Source organism: Oncorhynchus mykiss, chromosome 19, assembly GCF_013265735.2.
Source record: "Oncorhynchus mykiss isolate Arlee chromosome 19, USDA_OmykA_1.1, whole genome shotgun sequence".
Taxonomy (NCBI): domain Eukaryota; kingdom Metazoa; phylum Chordata; class Actinopteri; order Salmoniformes; family Salmonidae; genus Oncorhynchus; species Oncorhynchus mykiss.
Genome location: NC_048583.1, coordinates 34076259 through 34100306, shown reverse-complemented (window position 1 = coordinate 34100306; position 24048 = coordinate 34076259). Strand labels below are relative to the sequence as shown.

At 40.3% G+C, this 24048-nt stretch overlaps 2 protein-coding genes and 1 long non-coding RNA gene across 7 annotated transcripts in view; 1 reads left to right on the top strand and 2 right to left on the bottom strand.

Annotated features, from left to right (window-relative positions):
* LOC110497716 (apoptosis-stimulating of p53 protein 1) overlaps window positions 1-3283 on the bottom strand; it is a 43916-nt gene extending 40633 nt beyond the window's left edge. The window contains exon 1 of the mRNA XM_021574021.2: window positions 2687-3283. Coding sequence (XP_021429696.2) covers window positions 2687-2695 — 9 coding nt within the window. The 5' untranslated portion in view covers window positions 2696-3283. The remainder of the gene's footprint in view (window positions 1-2686) is intronic.
* A 9700-nt stretch (window positions 3284-12983) lies between these two features.
* On the bottom strand, window positions 12984-18737 carry LOC110497715. Of its 2 annotated transcripts, none has more exons than XR_005037703.1 (4): window positions 18676-18737; window positions 16030-16152; window positions 15581-15756; window positions 12984-15422 (listed from the first exon to the last, which is right to left on the bottom strand). It is a non-coding gene; the product is annotated as an uncharacterized LOC110497715 (long non-coding RNA). The 2 variants fall into 2 exon arrangements; XR_002469697.2 differs by having other exon boundaries at window positions 16030-16163; window positions 18676-18731.
* Window positions 18738-19074: 337 nt separating this feature from the next.
* LOC110497713 (gap junction beta-4 protein) lies at window positions 19075-23498 on the top strand. Of its 4 annotated transcripts, none has more exons than XM_036954690.1 (2): window positions 19075-19205; window positions 22074-23498. In XM_036954690.1, the coding sequence occupies exons 1-2, from the start codon at window positions 19110-19112 to the stop codon at window positions 22890-22892; spliced, it is 915 nt and encodes a 304-aa protein (XP_036810585.1). In that variant the 5' UTR covers window positions 19075-19109; the 3' UTR covers window positions 22893-23498. The 4 variants fall into 4 exon arrangements, with proteins under 4 accessions (XP_036810585.1, XP_036810586.1, XP_021429686.1 ...); XM_036954691.1 differs by having other exon boundaries at window positions 19088-19167; XM_021574011.2 differs by lacking the exon at window positions 19075-19205 and adding an exon at window positions 19208-19415.
* Window positions 23499-24048: the final 550 nt, after the last annotated feature.

Below are 24048 nucleotides of genomic sequence, written 5' to 3'. Positions count from 1 at the left end.
TTTATCACTACTTTATTTTAAGAACATGAAATGTCAGAATAATAGTAGAAATTATTATTTCTTTCAGCTTTTATTTCTTTCATCACATTCCCAGTGGGTCAGAAGTGTACTTACACTCAATTAGTATTTGGTAGCATTGCCTTTAAATTGTTTAACTTGGGTCAAACGTTTTGGGTAGCCTTCCACAAGCTTCCCACAATGAGTTGGTTGAATTTTGGCCCATTCCTCCTGACAGAGCTGGTGTAACTGAGTCAGGTTTGTAGGCTTCCTTGCTTGCACACGCTTTTTCAGTTCTGCTCACAAATTTTCTATAGGATTGAGGTCAGGGCTTGTGATGGCCACTCCAATACCTTGACTTTGTTGTCCTTAAGCCATTTTGCCACAACTTTGGAAGTATGCTTGGGGTCATTGTCCATTTGGAAGACTCATTTGCGGCCAAGATCTAACTTCCTGACTGATGTCTTGAGATGTTGCTTCAATATATCCACGTAATTTTCCTACCTCATGATGCCATCTATTTTGTGAAGTGCACAAGGCCCTCCTGCAGCAAAGCACCCCCACGACATGATGCTGCCATGCCCGTGCTTCACAGTTGGGATGGTGTTCTTCAGCTTGCAAGCCGCCCCCCTTTTTCCTCCAAACATAACGATGGTCATTCTGGCCAAACAGTTATATTTTTGTTTCATCAGACCAGAGGACATTTCTCCAAAAAGTACAATCTTTGTCCCCATGTGCAGTTGCAAACCATAGCCTGGCTTTTTTTATGGAGGTTTTGGAGCAGTGGCTTCTTCCTTGCTGAGCGGCCTTACAGGTTATGTCGATATAGGACTCGTTTTTACTGTGGATATAGATACTTTTGTACCTGTTTCCTCCAGCATCTTCACAAGGTCCTTTGCTGTTGTTCTGGGATTGATTTGCACTTGTCGCACCAAAGTACGTTCATCTCTAGGAGACAGAACTCATCTCCTTCCTGAGTGGTTTGACGGCTGCGTGGTCCCATGGTGTTTATACTTGCGTACTATTGTTTGTCAGATGAACGTGGTATCTTCAGGCGTTTGGAAATTGCTCCCAAGGATGAACCAGACTTGTGGAGGTCTACAATTTTTTTCTGAGGTCTTGGCTGATTTCTTTTGATTTTCCCATGATGTCAAGCAAAGAGGCACTGAGTTTGAAGGTAGGCCTTGAAATACATCCACAGGTACACCTCCAATTGACTCAAATGATGTCAATTAGCCTATCAGAAGCATCTAAACCCTTGACATCATTTTCGGGAATTTTCCAAGTTGTTTAAAGGCACAGTCAATTTAGTGTATGTAAACTTTTGACCCACTGGAATTGTGATACAGTGAATTATAAGTGAAATAATCTGTCTGTAAACAATTGTTGGAAAAATGTCTTGTCATGCACAAAGTAGATGTCCTAACCAACTTGTCAAAACTATAGTTTGTTAACAAGAAATGTGTGGAGTGGTTGAAAAACGAGTTTTAATGACTCCAACCTAAGTGTATGTAAACTTCCGATTTCAACTGTAAGTGTAAGGGAGAGATAGGAGGACTACCTTCGTACAGTTGGACTATAGGGTCGAGCTAGAGGGGCTTGTGCAGAGCTGAAAGCTCATCTGGTGTGGGAAATTACCCAGAAATTCGGCCATCTCACCCAACCTCTGTGACGCACAGCGAGGCCGTCCCAGACCATCACAATCCACAGGCTAATCCCTTCCGTCATTCAAACAGCAACTGACTGACTCTCTCTCTCCAGCCTGGTCTCCTCTCCACGCAGGCGCAGGAGGGTAAATTGATAAAGCACACTCTTTAACCTCCATGTCAACTTGTTTTGACTTCGCATTGTTGTTTTTAGCTATATAGACTATGTATTTTGGATGTTTCCAGTGTATTTTGATTACATTCAGACAATACGATTAATTGCACTATTTTTTTGTTGTTGCAAAAGTAGCTATGCAATTCTGAACTTTCAACCCACTTCCCTGCCTCGCTAATTATATAAGTAAAGAATTGCTCAATGAGCAAAAGCCAATTAGCAGGCATGAGGAGATGTTGGAACAGGGTGTGTGTATGTGTGTGTGTTCTTTCTTACACTGACATCAGCTACTGGTGGACTGACACTGACAGGGAGGTTACAGGTCATGGTGAATGTGCGTCACTGTGTGGGTGATCACCAGAATTGCCTGTCTGTCACTGTTGTGTGGGGATCTTACATAGGCTACCCTAAAAGTATGCCTTACTCCCCTTAATGTTCACTCTCTCTCTCTGTAGTTGTATAGGCAGGCAGAGAGTTGAGCAAATGCATAGATCAGTGGTCTATCAAGTGATGTTTAATCATAGTAAAAAAATGATATTGCAGTGATTTGTCTCATTCACCACCTGCTCACACTCTCACACAAACACACACCACTCAAACACAAAAGGTGGATGAAAGGACAAAAAAAAAGTACATTGTAATTGATGGGAATACTGTAGGTCATCCACCACTCAAATTTGCAGGCTCACAATCCATATGTAGCCTAAAATAATTATATATATTTTTTATTAGAGCTCATTTGTTCCAAGCTATTCCTTCCACAGGCATGTATTAATTCAATCCACAATCTATTTCCAAGACCTCTCAAAGTAAAAAATTAAAAAAAATATATATTATCTTCTATTCCCATCGGATTACTTTTACTTACCGGCATCATGACTGCAGTGAAACAATAAATATGTTTATTCCAGCCAATCTCTTGGAGTAACACACTCCTCTGTCTGCCTCCTTTGCCTCCCCTAGCCTATGTTGCCAGACAGGCCGGTCCGAATAACCGGTCGGTAGAATCTGCGTCCCGCTCCAGAATCAGATGTAATGGTCCTAAAGCAACGATGCTTGATCCCACAGAGACTCACACAGACGCTGAAGGCGAAGTATGTCACTGCACGCAATAGTCACAGAACATCACACAGCCTAGTTGGGTGGCATGTTGTTTCAGGGAATTTGCTGCTAAGCGTTATGCTGTAATGACAGTGATTGAACGAGTGCACGCCACAAATAATTCGCCGATTGCTTTAACACGGTTCGACTGCCCTCCCGCGTGCTCTAATATGTAGGATAATCCAAGGACAGGACACGAACTGGTACAGACCAAGTCCGCCCCCAAAAAAATTAACAAAGATTATTGCTCTGATCTTGGTTATCCGTGAGATAGTAGCCAATTTTTTAAAATTACCCAAACTCTCTAACGTTGACTTGATATCAAGGAAAAAAACGGACATGTCAAACCACAACAACGTTAGTTTGACTTTCAAACCCAGACTGGTCTCATAGACTAGACGTAACATAGTAAATGTAAATCCGAGACACTGACATTAGTATATGTTACGCTTAGTGTGGTTACATAACATGGAAGCTTACTTAACGCAAAAACGAAAGGGTGGTGGTTCGGTAGGAGTATAACATGAACATCTAGCAACCCAAAGTTTGATTGTTTGATTCTGATCATGGACAATTTCAGCATTTGAGCTAATTAGCAACTACTTACTACTTTTTACTTTTTAGCTACTTTTCTTTTTAGCTACTTTTCTTTTTAGCTACTTTGCTAAAAAGATTGTGTGTTCGAATGTCATCACGGACAACTATAGCATTTTAGCTAATTAGCAACTTTGCAACTGTTTAATTCTTTCTTGCCTAGTTATTATCAGCCAGTGCTCTAGTCCTCGTTGATGTGACAAAGAAAATCTAAATACAACAGAACTAACTGTTTTAAATGCACAAGATAATGCAACCCACTCTCCATCAGCAGGGGACAAATGTCAGTGACAGGCATGCTTCACACAGAGAGGAGAGGAATGATAACATTGTACTATTTTGAGGTTGATGCAAAAACATATATACTGATTAACCTCATAAAATAGGCTACCGGAGTATTTGTCCTTTAGTTCAGTTGTTTTAACTCTAAACCAAGTTTATCTGCATGAGAGCAGTTTCAAAACAAGGATGATGCAGATTTAAATGGAACTTCAGTGTCATCTTGTGTCCATACTGTGAAATTAGTTGCTTGCAAGGATGTGTCTAAAGGAAGCAGCCTAAACAAATAGTTAGCCCTTTATCTATAGTTAGTTGCAGGGAAGGGGAACATTTATTGGATTCAATAAACTGTCATTGTTAAGTAACATAGTAGATGCAGTGAACAGTTGGGAGCTGTGAGTTGACGGTTCGGATTACGGGATGCCAAGGTAATATTTTTTCAATATTCTGGTCCAGTTAAAGGGTTGTTCAGATTCACTTAGATCTGTGGACCATACTTTTGGTCAGAATATGAGCTTTTTAAAAGTTGTTTATATATTATAGAGATCAGCCCTTTTGGGAGCCCAGATACTTTAGTTATAAATCCCATCATTAGATGGTTTGGTAGTTGGGTTTCCCAAGGGACTCGATAGGCCAGCATAGCTGACCTAAGTTTTAAATATAGAAAAAATGAGTTGCCTGGTAATGTGCATGTGTCTTTCAAATCTTGGAATGTTCTCACACCATTACTGTCCATGATATCGGTAAGGGTACGGATTTCACATTTGTACAATTGGGAGGATGCAAATGGCCGCCCTCCAGATCGCAAGGCATTATTGTGAAATGATTTCCAATTACATCGTTTTTCAATTTTGCGGCAAAATATAAATTGTGTGAGCAGTAATAGGACGAAAGCGTAGTTATTATTGTTTAAGGGAGATCTCAGTGAAGACCACCTCTTCCAGGGCAATTGGAGACACCATATATCTCTGTTCTCAGCCAGGGGGCGGAAGAATCATGTCTAAACCAATTTAGGATGGGGCGAAATGCTAATGCCTGAAAATACAATTTAAAGTTAGATACAAATAGTCCTCCTACATATTTCCCTCTTTGTAAGTTTGTTAATTGTATCAGGGATCGCTTACCTTGGCATATATATTTTTAAGCCGCAGCAGGCATTTTATCCCAAAAGCCAAAAGGGCAATATATTCATTTTGACAATAGATATTCTGCCGGCTAAAGCAACTGGGATATTAGTCCATCTACTGAGGTCGGATTGAATTGATGTGAGCGTTCTGTTAAAGTTTCTGCCAATGGTTTTATCTAAGGAAGGAAATACACTATGCAGTGCCTTTGGAAAGTATTCAGACCCCTTGACTTTTTCCACATTTTGTTACGTTACAGCCTTATTCTAAAATTGATTAAATAGAACAAAATCCTAATCAATCTACACACCATACCCCAGAACGGCTAAGCAAAAACAGTTTTTTAGAAATGTTTGCTAATTTATACAACATTTAAAACAGAAATACCTTATTTACATAATTATTCAGACCCTTCACTATGAGACTCAAAATTGAGCTCAGGTGCATTCTGCTTTCATTGATCATCCTTGAGATGTTTCTACAACTTGATTGGATTTGGAAAGGAACACACCTATCTATTTAAGGTCCCACAGTTGATAATGCATGTTAGAGCAAAAACCAAGCCATTAGGTCGAAGGAATTGTCCGTAGAGCTCTGAGACAGGATTGTGTCGAGGCACAGATCTGGGAAGGGTACCAAAATATTTTTGCAGCATTGAAGTTCCCCAAGAGCACAGTGGCCTCCATCATTCTAAAATGGAAGAAGTTTGGAACCACCAATACTCTTCCTAGAGCTGGTCGCCCGGCCAAACTGAGCAATCGGAGGAGAAGGGCCTTGGTCTGGGAAGTGACCAAGAATGCGATGGTCACTCTGACAGAGTCCCTCTGTGGAGATGGGAGAACCTTTCAGAAGGACAACCATGTCTGCAGCACTCCACCAATCAGGCCTTTATGGTAGAGTGGCCAGACGGAAGACACTCTTCAGTAAAAGGCACATGACAGCCCGCTTGGAGTTTGCCAAACGGCATCTAAAGACTCTCAGACCATGAGAAACAAGATTCTCTGGTCTGATGAAACCAAGATTGAACTCTTTGGCCTGAATGCCAAGCATCACATCTGGAGGAAACCTGGCACCATCCCTATGGAGAAGCACGGTGTTGGCAACATCATGCTGCGGGTATGTTTTTCAGGAGGAAGAGACTGGGAGAATAGTCAGAATCAAAGGAAAGATGAATGGAGAAAAGTACAGAGAGATCCTTGATGAAAACCTGCTCCAGACCGCTCAGGGCCTCAAACTGGGGTGAATGTTCACCTTCCAAAAGGACAACGACCCTAAGCACACAGCGAAGACAACGCAGAAACGGCTTTGGGACAAGTGCCTGAATGTCCTTGAGGGGCCCAGCCAGAGCCCGGACTTGAACCCGATCTAACATCTCTGGAGAGACCTGCAAATGTCAGTGCAGCAACGCTCCCCATCCAAACTGACAGAGCTTGAGAGGATCTGCAGAGAAGAATGGGAGAAACTCCCCAAATACAGGTGTGCCAAGCTTGTAGCGTCATACCCAAGAAGACTCAAGGCTGTAATAGCTGCCAAAGGTGCTTCAACAAAGTACTTAGTAAAGGGTATGAATGCTTATGTAAATATGATATTTCTATTTTTTATTTTTAAATAAATTAGCGCATTTTTCAAAAATCCTGGTTTTACTTCGTCATTATGGGATATTGTATATAGATTGATGAGGGGGAAAAAACTATTTAATACATTTTAGAATAAGGCTTTAACATAACAAAATGTGGAAATAATCACAGGGTCTGAATACTTTCTGAACACACTGTATGTACAAAAGTATGAGGACACCCCTTCAAATAAGTTGGTTCGGCTATTTCAGCCAACCCAGTTGTTGACAGGTGTATTAAATCGAGCACACAATCGAGCCATGGAATATCCATAAACACACATTGGCTCTAGAATGGCCTTACTGAAGAGCTAAATGACTTTCAATGTGACACCGTAATAGGATGTCACCTTTCCAACAAGTCAGTTCATCACATTTCTGCCCTGCTCGAGCTGCCACAGTCAACTGAAAGTGCTGTTATTGTGAAGTGGAAATGCCTAGGAGCAACAACGGCAACAACGGCTCAGCCGCAGAGTAGTAGGCCACACAAGCTCACAGAACGGGACCGTCGAGTGCTGAAGCGCGTAAAAGTCGTCTGTCCTCGGTTGCAACAATCACTACCGAGTTCTAAGCTGCCTGGAAGCAACAAATCTGGGTTTGGCGGATGCCAGGAGAATGCTACCTGCCCGAATGCATAGTGCCAACTGTAAAGTTTGGTGGAGGAATAATGGTCTGGGGCTGTTTTTCATGGTTTGGACTAGGCCCCTTAGTTCCAGTGAAGGGAAATCTAAACGCAGCAGCATACAATGACATTCTATACAATTCTGTGGTTCCAACTATGTGGCAACAGTTTGGGGAAGGCCCTTTCCTGTTTCAGCATAACAATACCCCTGTGCACAAAGCGAGGTCCATACAGTAATGTGCCCGACCTCCCTAATGCTCTTGTGGCTGAATGGAAGCAAGTCCCCACAGCAATGTTCTAGTGGAAAGCCTTCCCAGAGGAGGCTGATATAGCAGCAAACCGGGTCCAACTCCATATTAATGTCCATGATTTTGGAATGAGATGTTTGACGAGCAGGTGTTCACATACTTTTGGTCATGTAGTGTATATCTACTCCCAAATATTTCAAATGGGAAACAATTGGAATTCCATAAATAGAGACGGAGTCCTACATCGCTGTCTTGAGAGGAACTAGGGCTAATTTGATTAAATAAATGTTATAACTTGAGATGAGGTTGAATTTACCTATGATCTTCAATGTGTTTTGGAGCAATTGAGATACATTGTCGAGATATAGTAAAATATCATCCATGGAATCATAGTTGATTCAAAAATGTCAAATAGACCTCAGGAGGAAAACAGTCCCATCCAGGTGATTTGCCTTTATTTATGCTATCCAATGCCCTTTACATTTTATTAAGAGATATTTGGGCTCCCAGCAACACGCCTTCTTTTAAGAGAAGAGGAGATCTTCATTATTTTAGAAAGGTCTTAGTCAGCCTTGGTGTGGAATTACAATCAAAGGTGTACAGTTCTTTATCCTCTACTGGATCAGTGTCCTTAAACCGGGACAGTTGTAGGTCAGTATGTGATAATGTGACTAGAACTTTCCGGGACATAGACATGTCTTATATGGGCAGAAAGCTTAAATTAGTGTTAATCTAACTGCAGTGTCCAATTTACAGTAGCTATTACAGAAAACAAATACCATGATATTGTTTGAGGATAGTGCACAACAACAAAACACTTATCACGGCAACTGGTTTGATACATTCACCTCTGAGGGTAAATAATGTACTTACATTCAGTAATCGTGCTCTGATTTGTCATCTTGAGGGTCACAGAGATAAAATGTATTGTAGTTTTGTTTGATAAAATCCATGTTTATATTCAAATGTAGGAACTGGGTTCTACAGTTTGATCCCACTACTGTCTCTGGCTCCACCCCCACCCCGCCCGGCCATCTAGATGTGTGAAGGTTAGTGTATTTTCTGTAAGGAAGCTAATGATCCATCATGTATGGAATTCCTGGGAGTGTGTAACCTTTAATGTTTTAGTGCCATTACATTTTTGTATGTTCTCTATACATATTTACTTGAAAATGTATAAATTGACCAATTCGGCACATTTGGGCAAACTCCTGGCAGACTTGATACAAAATATTGTGTATTGATGTAATTCTTAAATGAATCAGACTGAAAATGTGCACGCACACTGCTGCCATCTTGTGGACAACATCTATATTACACCTATAATCCTATATCACTGTCTGGCCATTCTCTTGCATTTCAAAGATGCAAAAAAAATAGAAAATGCTTTTTTTGTTTGTATTATCTTTTATCAGATCTAATGTGTTATATTTGCCTACATTAATTTCACATTTCCACAAACTTCAAAGTGTTTCCTTTGCAATAGTATCAAGAATATGCATATCCTTGTTTCAGGTCTTGAGCCACAGGCAGTTCGATTTGGGTATGTCATTTTAGGCATAAATTGGAAAAAAAAGGGTCTGATCCTTAAGAGGAGAAGCGGGAGCCACAGGTAATAGCACAAGGTGTTATTGAGCATGAGGTGTTATTTTCTATGTATAGGAAGTAACGGCAAGAGAACTGTTGAAGATACACATGGTGCATAGGGGGCAGTATTTTCATTTTTGGAAAAATAATGTTCCCAGAGTAAACGGCTATTTTGTCAGGACAAGATGCTAGAATATGCATATAATTGACAGCTTAGGATAGAAAACACTCTAACGTTTCCAAAACTGTGAAAATATTGTCTGTGAGTATAACAGAACTGATATTGCAGGCGAAAGGCTGAGAAAAATCCAATCCGGAAGTGACTCATGTTTTGAAAGCTCTGCGTTCCGATTGAGCAGTGAATGGGCTATCAACCAGATTCATTTTTCTACGTATTCCCCAAGGTGTCTACAGCCTTTTGACATAGTTTCACGCATTTATGTTGAAGAATGAGCGTAAGCAACTATATTGCGTAAGTGGTCACCTGATGACTCAGAGTGATTCTTGCGTAAAATACAGAGGTAGCCATTTTTCCTCTCGGTCCTACTGAAAAGCCAACTGTCCCAGTTGATATATTATCGAATAGATATTTGAAAAACACCTTGTGGATTGATTATAAACAACGTTTGCCATGTTTCTGTCGATATTATGGAGCTAATTTGGAATATTTTTCGGCGTTTTCGTGACCGCCATTTCCGGTCGATTTCTCAGCCAAATGTGAAGAACAAACAGAGCTATTGAACATTTGCTATCTAACTGGGAGTCTCGTGAGTGAAAACATCAAAGGTAAACGATTTAATTTGATTGCTTTTCTGATTTTCGTGACCAAGTTGCCTACTGCTAGCTGGACATAATGCTATGCTAGGCTATCGATAAACTTACACAAATGCTTGTCTTGCTTTGGCTGTAAAGCATATTGTCAAAATCTGAGATGACAGGGTGATTAACAAAAGGCTAAGCTGTGTTTCAATATATTTCACTTGTGATTTCATGAATAGGAATATTTTCTAGTAATATTTATGTCCCTTGCGTTATGCTAATTAGTGTCAGATGATGACAATGATACCGGACACGGGATGGGTAGTTACAACATTAAGAGGAGAAGCGGGAGCCACCGTTAATAGCACAAGGTGTTATTGAACATGAGGTGTTATTTTATATGTATAGGAAGTAACGGCAAGAGAACTGTTGAAGATACAAATGGTGCATAGGATGTAACAGCAAGAGGATTATTGAAGATGGAGTAATAAGATTGATTGATTACTAAGAAATAAGGGAGATTACTGAGTGTATTTGGGAATAGTATCAAGTGAATGTGGATGTGAGAGTTGTGTGAGTGTGGAAAGGACGTGTTAAACTGATTGAAATTTAGATAATAAGCGATATTAGTGTTAAGAGATTGAAATTTGGATAATAAGTGGTAAGCTGAGTTCAACAAAGAGTTTAAATTTGTATAATAAGCTGATTGAAATTTGGATAATAAGTGGATTGAAATTGAGATAATAATAGATATTATTACTATTAAGTACTGAGTGAATGGGAGCTGTCAGGGGACTAGCTCCGGTGTGAAAGAGGTGTGTGTCTGAATGAATATCCCAGTTTTTTTAATGTATAATGTTATATAGGGATTCTGTATGTGAAAGGAGAGAGTACTATTTCTGTTAAATAGAACACTAGTGTAAATATTTAAACCCCTGTAATGAAAGAACACTAGTGTAAAGGAGGAATTTGTGAAGAAGAGTATAATGGGTACTCGAGATTTGATAAAGTAACTATGGAAAATAATAATAACATACAACTTGCACACCCACACGTAGACATATGTAAATGGTGTAAAAACTATTAAGAGATTTGCCTCCTGAGTGGCCCAGCTGCATTGCAGTGCTTGAGGCATCACTATAGACCCGGGTTCGATCCCAGGCTGTGTCACAACCGGCAGTGACCGGGAGTCCCATAGGGTGGTGCACAATTGGCCCAGCATCGTCCGGGTTAGGGGAGGGTTTTTGCAGAGGGGGCTTTACTTGGCTCATCACGCTCTAGAAACTCCTTGTGCTTGGGAAAATCTGATTATTACTCAGATATTGAAATCGGGAATTATCAAGGGCCATCCACTTTGAACATGTGCCATTGGGAGGACAAACTGTAAAGCTATCTGACTAAGAAAATTCACTTCTTACGGATCATTGGGACGCTAGTGTCCCACCTCGACAACATCCGGTGAAATTGCAGAGCGCGAAATTCAAATGACAAAAATCGTAATATTAAATTCACATTCATGAAAATACAAGTGTCATACATCATTTAAAAGCTATTGTTAGATTTCAAAAGGGCTTTACCGCGAAAGCACACCATGCGATTATCTGAGGACAGTGCCACGCACACAAAAGCATATACATTTCCAACCAAGCAGAGGCTTGGCTTGAAAGTCAGAAATAGCGATGAAATAAATCACTTACTTTTGAAGATCTTTGCAATCACAAGGGTCCCAGCTACATAACAAATGGTCCTTTTATTTGATAAAGTCCTTTGTATCCCAAAAAAGTAAGTTTCATTGGCGCGCTTGACTCAGTAATCCACCGGTATCCCTCGTTCTAAATGCATACAAATGAAGGAATGTATGTTACCAATAAACTTCTTCCAAACATATCAAACAACATTCCTAATCAATCCTCAGGTACCCTAATATGTAAATAAACGATAAAATTTAAGATGGAGAATACCGGAGACCATTAGTGGAGATAAATAACAAAGTACGCGCCCTCATCGGAACGCGCAACAAACACTACAGCCAAAATGGGACCCACTTACTAAAACTACAAATTCTAGCCCATTTTTCAAAAAAACAAGCCTGAAACTCTTTCTAAAGACTGTTAACATCTAGTGGAAGCACTAGGAACTGCAATCTGGGAGGTATTCCTTTTATATTCCCATTCCGAGCCATTGTAATGAGTGGTGAGCTGAAGAAAATAAGCTATAATCTAATGCTTACCTTAAAATGTAATGATTATTATCACAGAAGTGATGAGGGAATGTGAAGGTACATTTTATGTTTGTGCTTTTCGAACAACCAATTTGAATGGGTTCAGGCAAGTGACTGATTGATCGTGCCAGGGAGGGATCCTCATGATCAGTATCTTCAATTTGGCAGTACACCCAGAACATTGTTTTGAGAATGGAAAGGGATATCTCAGTTTCAAGGTCTTAGCTTGGAGAGAATAAGCTTCATGAGGTATTGGTCGGTCTCATGCATGAACCAAATGTTAGTGATGAATTCATTATGAATAAGCTAAATCATGCAAATGCAACTTGTGTAAACAGTATATAAGAGAACAGAACTGCCCTGGTGGCGCTCACTTCAGACCAGTACTTTATGCATCTAAGTTTGACTGTGACCGCTTCAGATTGCTGTTAATAAAGAATGATTCATTTAAGATTTACTTCAGGTGTCTCTGGTGCTAATTTCCACAACAATCTCTACAAGGTAAAGAAACTTAAGCAGGTATACAATATTTTACTTTTTAAGAGAACCAAAAACTACAGGTTAAACTCAAATAAAGTCTACTACTTAATGGCAAATAAACCTGTTAATATCTCACAACACTCACAAAACGAATACATGCTACTGCCAGTTATAATTTAAAAAGATTAAGACACAAAAGAGGTCATTAGAAATAACAAAGCAATTGACAATTTTAAAAGCTTCCATTAAATTATATATACACAGTGCCATCAGAAATTATTCAGACCCCTTAACTTGTTCCACATTGTTACATTACAGCCTCCTCTAAAATGGATTACATTTTTTTTTTTAATTCTCAGCAATCTACAAGCAATATCCCATAATGACAGAGCTGGAGATGGTTGTCCTTCTGGAAGGTTCTCTCATCTCTGCAGCACTCCACCAATCAGGCATTTATGGTAGATTGGCCAGACGGAAGTCACTCAGTAAAAGGCACATGACAGCCCACTTGGAGTTGGCCAAAAGGCACCTAGACTCTCAGACCATGAGAAACAAGATCTCTTTGTTATGGCATTCCAAAATATGTTCAGGAGTAAAACTTGTAAATAACAATCAAATAAGTTGCATGGACTCACTGTGTACAATAAAAATTACTATTTTCATTATGCCTTTTTCACCAGATTTGACCTTTAACCCTTGAAAATTGCCTTAATCAAAATGTAACATGTCATCAGGCCTACCTATGTGTATCATCCCATCATTGTTTGATCTAGCATGGATGACAGCCTTCAACAAGCAAAACAAAAGCAAGCACTTTTTCCAGGTTGGCTGGTCTACTACAATGTAATGAAACAGGCAGGGAGTGCGCTCAAGTCCTCAACCTTCTAGCCCGTAGCCGTGCGCGCCATCGACTATGCCACAAAAGCATGCTCATATGGCAGAGTCAATAACCAAGCTCATAAACCAAGGGTCGTTACAGTATTTACTCTGAAATGACATGGTAACATCATGATAATAACTATAGGCCAAAATTACATTTGATTCAGGATTCATTCAAATAATCCCGACTGGGCACCATTTGGTACCAGGCAGTTACCCAAATATGTTGAGATAATTGACTTTTTGAAATATTTACCAGAAAATAGAATACACCATTTCATAGAACGTATGTGGTAAATACCGTATTTGTGCAGACTGGTGCTCATGCCTTCATGATAATGTTTTGAATAACAATAAAGACTGTTAGACTTATTAAATACACTTATTTTAGCCTTTGCAAAACTTATACATGACCCTACCACCAACAACTAGTAACAATTTAAAAATGTTTCTTCAATGATTCACAACTACAGTAGTTGAGGAAAATATCAGTGCTAACAACTGAGTTGAATCTCTAGCTGGTCTTTTTAGAATGTTTACTTTAATCAAATTCAATTTTACTATTTAGACTAGTTTTCTTGAGTATTTTTTTGTTGCTTTGAGTATAACCAATAACTGTTCTTATAGTAATCAGTTTCCTTTTTGAGTAAATCTTGACAATACCGCTTATCTTCTTACTGGATGCAGCAATTTTGTCCATTAGCATCTTTGAAGCGGAGACACATCTTGGGTTTGTAGTTTAGTTATTTTAAGTTGAAGGCCCCACGTCTCTTTCTGAGAGAAGAAAAAAGGATGGCATTTTATGGGCAATCATTGTGTATTTTAATGATTTGGCTTTCTGATGGCACTTTGAATGTCATATTGAAAGACTATTCTGGAATCAGCTCATCATAACTTATATCATCTTTATTTTTAAATCACACTAGCAAGAAGATTTGATCTAAAGTAGTGATGACAATGGTTGAAATGTCACAATATGATCAATTGAGAGAATTTACTGATTATAAAGTGAACAGCATCTTCATTTTCCATCCCACACTCAATCAACGCCAGCGCTACCAGGACTGGGGCTCTGGAGAGAAATTATATCAATTATATCAAGTGTACTGTAGAGATGGGAAAGTTCATGTGTAATATAAAACACAACACATTTGAGAATTAAATGATCATTATTCATAAACTATTCAGTACACACTGCTTTTGCTATGAGTCCCAATGTGTTGGTGGCTAGCAGACATTCTAAGGAAGAAGATACAATAGGCAAATAGATTGAACGTGTAGGCAGACAACTCGCCGACCCAACCCCGCCACACAATGCACTGCAATGCAACAACCGTGTTCGTCTCGGAATTTACACTTGAGGAGGTTGAGCCAGTCATCAACGACATGTTCAGGTGGGGGGAGAACCACCGTCAAAGGGCCAATCCTGTTTGAGGAAAACATATGGTTGGTTTTAGGCTCCATTAATGGATTCATTTATTAGGTAGCGTAATTGATAGGCCTAACACTTTCATGCAACCTCCATCATTAGGAAAAAGATAGACCTAGATATCATGTAGATACAGTGGACGATTGGAACCAGAATGCCTGAAGCTCCAACCAAATCTGAAGGTCTCTGATGGGTTAACATCATGGCAGAAGAGAACAAAAGTTGTCTTACCACAACAGTGATGCCTTCCTGCACCACAGGGGTTTTGTCATAAGTGGCATTACATACTCTGACTAGTGTCTGCACACCAAAAGCATTGAGGTCCTGGTTATAAATTAAATTAAGTGTTTTATGTTAGTAATCAAGACACTGTCTGTTTTTCAGTACATTCCAATCTGGCTTGACAAAAGAAAATGCTATAAACTCAAATAACACAATGCTTCATGTGATTACAAAGCATATGGGGATATGTATTATAGGAGTTAATACTGCGCCTCTATAAACTTCACCAGCTGGGAGTTGGTGGGGTTGTGGGTGATCAGAAACTTCATACACTCATAGGTGAACTCAACAGGGGCGGGGCGATTCATCTTGACAGACAGTTGGAGAAGGCAGTCTTCCAGGAGAGGGTGAACAGTCCAGCAGTAGAGAAAAATACTCCAAAATCTGTGATAGATTGGGTGTAAAGGTGGTTATTGAAATATATAGGCTATGGAGAACGAGATGGAAGTAAATAAAAAGTGGAATATGAAAAGGAAATAAAACATTCAGAAATGGTTTAGTGGTTGCTAAACGGCTGGATTAACTCAATCGAAGCCACATACTTGGAGAAATTTCAGCCTCTCTCTCTCTCCAGGAGTACTGATCGACTTCAGGTGGGGTATTTCTTCATACATTTGGCTAAAGGCAGCTTACTTGTCCACAATGACCAGGTGCTGGTGCTGTGCCTGGCAGAAGTCTCCACAGTTCCTCACCCTCACAAATGCCATAAATGTGCATCCTAGAAAACACATTGATCACAGGAAGATAAGTCACAGGGAGACATGGCTTTAGCAGCAACACAGCCCAAGTAAAACATATAGACTAGCTGTAGAACTAAATCAGATAGAATACAGCACAAGCAATTCAGGCTATATAAGTCCAACAGAGGTTGTGTGTCGTGGTATTACATGTGTCATGTAACATTGATTTGCAACAATAAAATAGGCCTACATGGTAAAAAAAACAACAACAAAAAAAACAATGAGAAAATCTATGAGTGAAACAAACCAACCGTTGTGTGCTGAGTAACGTTGAGTTCATCCAGGCGGTGTGACAACTCTGCACACCATTGATTCTTCTCTCTACAGTGGCTCAGCCTAGGGCTCCTGCTGCTCACAAAGGGCTCCTGACCTGGCTAAAACATAGCTTAAAAAAGACCAGTTAAGGAAAAATGCTGTGCAAGATTATCCTAGTAAGAATATAATACATTTTACATTCCATGAATGTTTCATTCAGCTCATAGAAGAGGTAGAATACAATTTATTTACACGGAAGAAGAAAAAAAAACGCAACATGCAACGAAATCAGTCAATTGATATAAATTAATTCATCCCTAATCTACGGATTTCACGACTGGGAATACAGATACGCATCTGTTGGTCACAGACACCTTAAAAAAAAGGTAGGGGCATGGATCAGAAAACCAGTCAGTATCTGGTGTGACTACCATTTGCCTCATGCAGCACAACACATTTCCTTCACATAGAGTTGATCAGGCGGTTGACTGTGGCGTGTGGAATGTTGTCCCACTCCTCTTCAATGGCTGTGCGAAGTTCCTGGATATTGACGGGAACTGGAACATGCTGTCGTACACGTCGATCCAGAGCATCCCACACATGCTCAATGGCTGACATGTCTGGTGAGGATGCAGGCCATGAAAGAACTGGAATTGTGTACAGATCCTTGCGACATGTGCCGTGAATTATAATGCTGAAACATGAGGTGATGGTGGCGGAAGAATGGCACGACAATGGGTCTCAGAATCTCTTCATGGTATCTCTGCTCATTCAAATTGCCATAGATAAAATGCAATTGTGTGCATTGTCCGTAGGTTATGCCTACCCATACCATAACCCCACCATGGGGCACTCTGTTCACAACGTTGACATCAGCAAACCGCTCGCCCACACAACACCATACACACTGTCTGCCATCTGCCAGGTACAGTTGAAACCAGAATTAATCCGTGAAGAGCACACTTCTCCAGCGTGCCAGTGGCCATCGAAGAAGAACATTTCCTACTTAAGTCGGTTACGATACCAAACTGCAGTCAGATCAAGACCCTGGTTACGATGACGAGTACGCAGATGAGCTTCCCTGAGATGGTTTTTGACAGTTTATGCAGAAATTATTAAATTGTGCAAACCCAGTTTCATCGTTAAGGCTCAAGGTCCTTAACAATATCATAACCGCCATCGATAAGAGACATTACTGTGCAGCTGTATTCATCGACCTGGCCAAGGCTTTCAACTCTGTCAATCACCACATTCTTATTGGCAGACTCAGCAGCCTTGGTTTCTCAAATGATTGCCTCGCCTGGTTCACCAACTACTTATCTAATAGAGTTCAGTGTGTTAAATCGGAGGGCCTGTTGTCCGGAACTCTGGCAGTCTCTATGGGGGTGCCACAGGGTTCAATTCTAGGGCCGACTCTCTTCTCTGTATACATCAATGATGTCGCTCTTGCTGCTGGTGATTCTCTAATCCACCTCTATGCAGACGACACCATTCTGTATACTTCTGGCCCTTCTTTGGACACTGTGTTAACTAACCTCCAGATGAGCTTCAATGCCATACAACTCTCCTTCCATGGCCTCCAACTGCTCTCAAACGCAAATACAACTAAATGCATGCTATTCAACCGATCATTGCCCGCACCTGCCCACCCATCCAGCATCACTACTCTGGACGGCTCTGACTTAGAATACGTGGATAACTACAAATATCTAGGTGTCTGGCTAGACTGTAAACTCTCCTTCCAGACTCACATTAAGCATCTCCAATCAAATAATTAAATCTAGAATTGGCTTCCTATATCGCAACAAAGCTTCCTTCACTCATGCTGCCAAACATACCCTCGTAAATCTGACCATCCTACCGATCCTTGACTTCGGCAATGTCATCTATAAAATAGCCTCCAACACTCTACTCAGCAAACTGGATGTAGTCTATCACAGTGCCATCCGTTTTGTCACCAAAGCCCCATATACTACCCACCACTGCGACCTGTACGCTCTCGTTGGCTGGCCCTCGCTTCATACTCGTCGCCAAACCCACTGGCTACAGGTTATCTACAAGTCTCTGCTAGGTAAAGCCTCACCCTATCTCAGGTCGCCATAGCAGCACCCACTCTTAGCACACGCTCCAGGAGGTAAATCTCACTGGTCACCCCCAAAGCCAATTCCTCCTTTGGTCGCCTTTCCTTCCAGTTCTCTGCTGCCACTGACTGGAACGAACTGCAAAAATCACTGAAGCTGGAGATTCCCATCTCCCTCACTAGCTTTAAGAACCAGCTGTCAGAGCAGCTCACAGATCACTGCACCTGTTCATAGCCCATCTGTATACAGCCCATCTATCTACCTCCTTCCCATACTGTATTTATTTTGCTCCTTTTTCACCACAGTATCTCTACTTGCACATCTACCATTCAATTGCCATATTGTAATTACTTCACCACCATGGCCTATTTATTGCCTTAACTCCCTTATTTGACCTTATTTGCACTCACTGTATATATACACTTTTTTCCCTACTGTATTATTGACTGTATGTTTTGGTCATTCCATGTGTAACTCTGTGTTGTTGTATGTGTCGAAATGCTATGCTTTATCTTGGCCAGGTCGCAGTTGCAAATGAGAACTTGTTCTCAACTAGCTTACCTGGTTAAATAAAGGTGAAATAAAAAAAAATAAAAATCAGCTGTCCGGGTGGCTGGTCTCAGACGATCCTGCAGGTGAAGAAGCCGGATGCCGTGGTTACACGTGGTCTGCGGTTGTTAGGCCGGTTGGACGTACTACCCAAATTCTCTAAAATTACATTGGAGGCGGCTTATGGACATTCAATTCTCTGGCAACAGCTCTGGTGGACATTCCTGCAGTCAACATGTCAATTACACACTCTGTCAAAACTTGGAACATCTGTGGCATTGTGTTGTGTGACAAAACTGCACATTTTAGAGTGGCCCTTTATTGTCTGCAGCACAAGGCGCACCTGTGTAATGATCATGTGGTTTAATCAGTTTCTTGATATGCCACACCTGGTGGATTGTTTATCTGGGCAAAAGAGAAATGCTCACTAACAGCGGTGAAAATGAATGTGTGCACAAAACATGAGAAAAAAAAGAAGCTTTCTGTGCATATGGAACATTTCTGGTACCTTTAATTACAGTTCACAAAACCAATACTTTAGGGTAGGTATAATTTGTGTTATGTTCCAACAGGAATCTGTTCCAAGAACTTAGTAAAGTACAACGTTGCCAAACGCATACAAGTAACGTTAGCACGATCAATTCACCTAGCTAACTAGCTGCAGAAAAGGCATCAACTCACCACGTAGCTTGTTCTTAATGCCAGTCCAAGGGCTACCAGAGTGAGGACAGACATTTTTCGGAATAAACGTGGTGAGTGAAACACATTGAAATACCGGAAATACCCGGTATCTTATTCGGCCGCTATACAACTTTGTATGCGTTTGTTGGCAACCTTGTTATTTACGAAGTTTTTGGAACAGATTCCTGTTGGAACGTTCCACAAATTATACCCACTCTTTGTCTCTCCGTCTGTACAAACATAACATAATAGTACAATACAGTTCATGCAATAATATTGATATACGTAACTAACTATTGCAGAAGTACTTTCATTTAACCACCATAATTATCTAGCTATAAGCTAACATTTGCCATACAGTATTTGGGAGTCAAGCTAACACGTTAGAAACGCAGCAAATCTAGCTAGTAAATATATTTGTAGTTAACTAGCTAGTTACTTACAAAAAGCTATTGAATAAAATATTGCAATGACAATTCGGTGAAAGACCGGTTGACAAAAGCAACGTTTCCGTTTGTTGACAGCGGTGCTAAACAGTTTTAGCTTCTAGGGGCTTGGCGTATAGTGACGTCAATGTTTGCGCTGGAAAAACAATACTGTGAGCATTTTCTTTCATATTCTCAACACCAGAGGGAGACCTTGACCCACAGTTTAGTAACATTGATTTGGGGGGAAAATACAGTTTTTTATTATTTCATGTTATTTCAATGATAGACATTGGTGATGAAACATGATATTGAATGTTTGCCCAATTCTGACGACAGACACCCATTTTAAAAAAAAAACATTTTGCCTTGACAAGAAACCTAGTAGACGCATTAATTGCCATAGAGGTTATTCAGTCCTCATTCAGTGTTATATGTTAGGCCTACATAAAGTAATTGCAGTTTCATTAACATGGATACCACAGGTGTGAAATCCTACTATTACTCTTACTTCTTACAGTAATTCTACAGCCCACAGCCATACTCTCTCGTTGAGGTTGGGTGGGCTTGTAACAACATGTCTGGTTGTGTGTGGTTTCCTCATGAATAGATAAACACACACCCACACCCTCTGATCAACAGGTAGAAAAACTATACCACTGGCAATAGCATACACTCCTCATCACTCACTCCTCACACACCTGGGGCAGGTAGGCTAGGCTGTTTGCACTCTGTAGTTTTCCAGGTGACAACAGGCTAAGCCCTTGATCAGGTTTGACAGGATTTCTGAAGTGGAGCAGGGAGCTACTTGATAGAAGCTTCCTGCTGTGTTTGTTCGGCTGTAATATTTCCATATTCATATTCCAGGTAAGGTCATTTTGAGTCTACTTTAAGAAACACATGCCTTAACTATATTATCTTAGGGAAATGGGGGTAAATAAACTTTAAAATTCTGAAAACTGGAGGTAGGCCTACCACAGTATACGCTCTGTACAATATAACCACTCCTGTTTCCATACCTGTCACCCAAGTATGTTTATAATCTCTACACATTAGGTGTTCTATACTCAAGGTGCTTAACATGTCTTTAACAATAATAATACATTTTATTTGACAGATGCCTTTCAGGACACTCGGGGATACCATCCTTTAGCAGTACATAAAATCAAATACATCAATCAATAGTGTAATTTAAAGTAATTACGGTTTAACACTCGTTAACACTTACACTGACTAATACATGTCTTACAAGAGTAAAGATGCTACAATAACTATGGTCGGAGCGTTAACTTGAACACTTTGTAATAAAATGTGACATTTGTTCTATTGTTACTCCTATCAAATGTGTACATCTCAATTGGCTTTTTTTCAATGAGATGAACTGGTTTGTCATACTTTTATTTTTAAACATCTTTACACCGTCTGTTCAGTGAATGTTGCTTGTTTAGACTCATGTTGATTAGAGCCCGGTGATGTGTTTTGAATGTAGAGAGAACAAACTTTTGCTTTCTACAAACATAGCAATACCTCTGTACACATTTAAATGACAATTTACTGGCAAGTACTGTTGTTGCAAAGACTTCAGTAATAATAAATCATTCCATCAAATATAATCATGATCTGGAATACTGAATACTTGTCAAATAGTCTCTAACAGTTAATAGTCTGAGTGGATGTTGGAGGCATACAATACAGTGTAATAGTTGTACATCATTACTGACATTATGGAAAAGTAGGCGTTCCATTTTACATTTCTCTAAGGCCTATAGTTTCAAAATGGATTGCTGTGCTTCGGAGCGCTAAAAGCATCTAGAGCTGATAAATGCTATCAGAAGGTAGATTAGTTTAATCTCCATGGACTAATTATATATGATGTAACACAAAAACTGATACACATACCATATCCAATTTAGATCTAGTTTTATTTAGGCTTCCAATTCATGATGGATGAAATGATGTGTCAAGAATACAATTCACTCATTTCTTTTCATCAAGAGTTTTAGATTAAATATACTTCCTGTATTGTAAATGGGGTGTGGGTTCTTCATTTAGTAATCTTGTTTCCTAGACTGCTTTGTGGTAGAGTCACAAAGTAGCAAGCGAGAGCTAATGTCATCACCAATGCCATCATAGTCTATTTTACAGCACTGAGAAGGATGGACGATTGGCTGTGTCAGTGTCTTTGTGGCCAGGTTAAGTCTATATATCTAATTGATGACAGACGGATTGTAATCCTGTGTTTGACCATTTTGCCTTGTGACTGACTTCTGACTCTCTCTGTGTTCATGGTGCCTGTGTTGACAGTCCGCAGGGATGAACTGGTCAGCACTAGAGAGCCTCCTTAGCGGGGTCAACAAGTACTCCACAGTGTTCGGCCGTGTGTGGCTGTCCATGGTATTTGTGTTTCGTGTCATGGTGTTCGTGGTGGCCGCCCAGCCCGTGTGGGGAGACGAGAACAAGGACTTTGTGTGCAATACCAGGCAGCCCGGCTGCACCAACGTCTGCTACGACAGCATCTTCCCCATCTCACACATCCGCCTGTGGGCCCTACAGCTTATTTTTGTCACCTGTCCCTCTCTCATGGTGGTGGCGCACGTCAAGTACCGCGAGGGGAAGGATTCAAAGTATACTGCCCAACACCAGGGCTCTCACCTGTACGCCAACCCAGGGAAGAAACGTGGAGGCCTGTGGTGGACCTACCTGGTCAGCCTGATCTTCAAGGCCGGGTTTGATGTAGCCTTCCTCTACATTCTCTACTATATCTACCACGGGTATGACATGCCACGTCTCTCCAAGTGTGCCCTGGAGCCTTGCCCCAACACAGTGGACTGCTACATCTCCAGGCCCATGGAGAAGAAGATCTTCACCATCTTCATGGTGGTCTCCTCAGTACTCTGCGTCTTCATGTGCATACTGGAGATGTTCTATCTGGTGGGCATGCGCTTACAGAAGGTGCTCAAAGTATGGCAGGCCAACGAGAGACTGCTCTTTGCTGAGCGCCATAAGGTCACCAACATTGCTCTGCCGAGGTCATCGTACGTCAGGGTAGATCCAACTATTGGGAGCCAGCAGAACATCAACAGACAGAAGAAGGCAGAGGAGGCTGCTGCCACAGGCCTGTAGCCCTGATCTGTATGATTTTGGTGCATATTGGGACTGTGCAAGAATCATGAAGAACAGAAGGACCTTACACAGGAATAAGAAGCTTTATAAATGGACTCCTACATGTACAGATAACTGTGGTGTGTGTCTGCTTGTGGTTCGTTGTGTTTTTTTGTTTACTTTTGTTTGTTTACTTCTGTTGCCGTTTGTTTACATAGCTTACAATTGTTCATCTATTTTTTATGTTTCAGCACTGTAGCACTAATTATTTAGTACTTACATGATATTATGTCTTATTCATATTTTTTGTTTTAGCCACTTCCTTGACTTGAAGAGCATTTCAAATCCCCAACCTAGTCAAGATAGAATTATATTACAGAACATCAGCGTACATTTTTAAATAGCTTTCCCAATATTTAACATCCAGAGATTTAAGGGTTTATAGTAAAATGGCAAAATCAAATACAGACTTTTTGCACCGTAATGTTTTATAGATGTTTAATATTCAAGGACCGTGTGAATTTTTGTCTTTTCTTTAAATTCATTACAGATCACTTATCGATCTTGTATTTCGGCAAGTAAAAGTCTGTATACGTGAAATAAATGATTGTATTTTAAAAGACTGAACATGTACATTTTCAATATATGAAGGCACTGTCCAGAACCTCTATGTAGATTGCTAGGATTTGATTTGGGACCAGGCATTAGTAGTAGGCTAGGTCAGGTCTAGTCCCCATAGAAAATCACGGTATAGAATATCAGAATATTAATATTCAATTGAATATTATTATGCTCATGACTCAGAGTCCGATGGCCATAACAAAAGCCACGACTCCTACTCTGTTATTCTGAAATGTGCAACGCTCACCTCACTCACTCAGAACACTATTTAAATCACTTCTAACTCTTCAACCAAACAGTATTTGCATTGCCACCACAAACAACTCACGACTACTTTTCTCACTGCAAGCGAACATGATTCAAAGACAACAACCTTTATACAATTCACAAAGCTACCACAATTTTTACACATTCAAAGGTTACAACAACAATCGTTAGAAATATAAATTCAAAAGCTCTACTTTTTCTGAACCCGTCTTTTTACTCTCTCTCTCTCTCTTTCTCTCTTGCAGGTTCTATTCCCCCCGTCTGTGTTCTGAAGCCACATTCCACACGG

What these genes read in the sequence shown, in the direction of transcription:
- LOC110497713 (XM_036954690.1), top strand. Translation starts at nt 19,110, where the DNA reads ATGTGTGCACAAAACATGAGAAAAAAAAGAAGCTTTCTGTGCATATGG. An exon ending in CACAAAACCAATACTTTAGG is followed by an intron (nt 19,206 to 22,073) that starts GTAGGTATAATT and finishes CTGTGTTGACAG; the next exon opens with TCCGCAGGGATGAACTGGTC.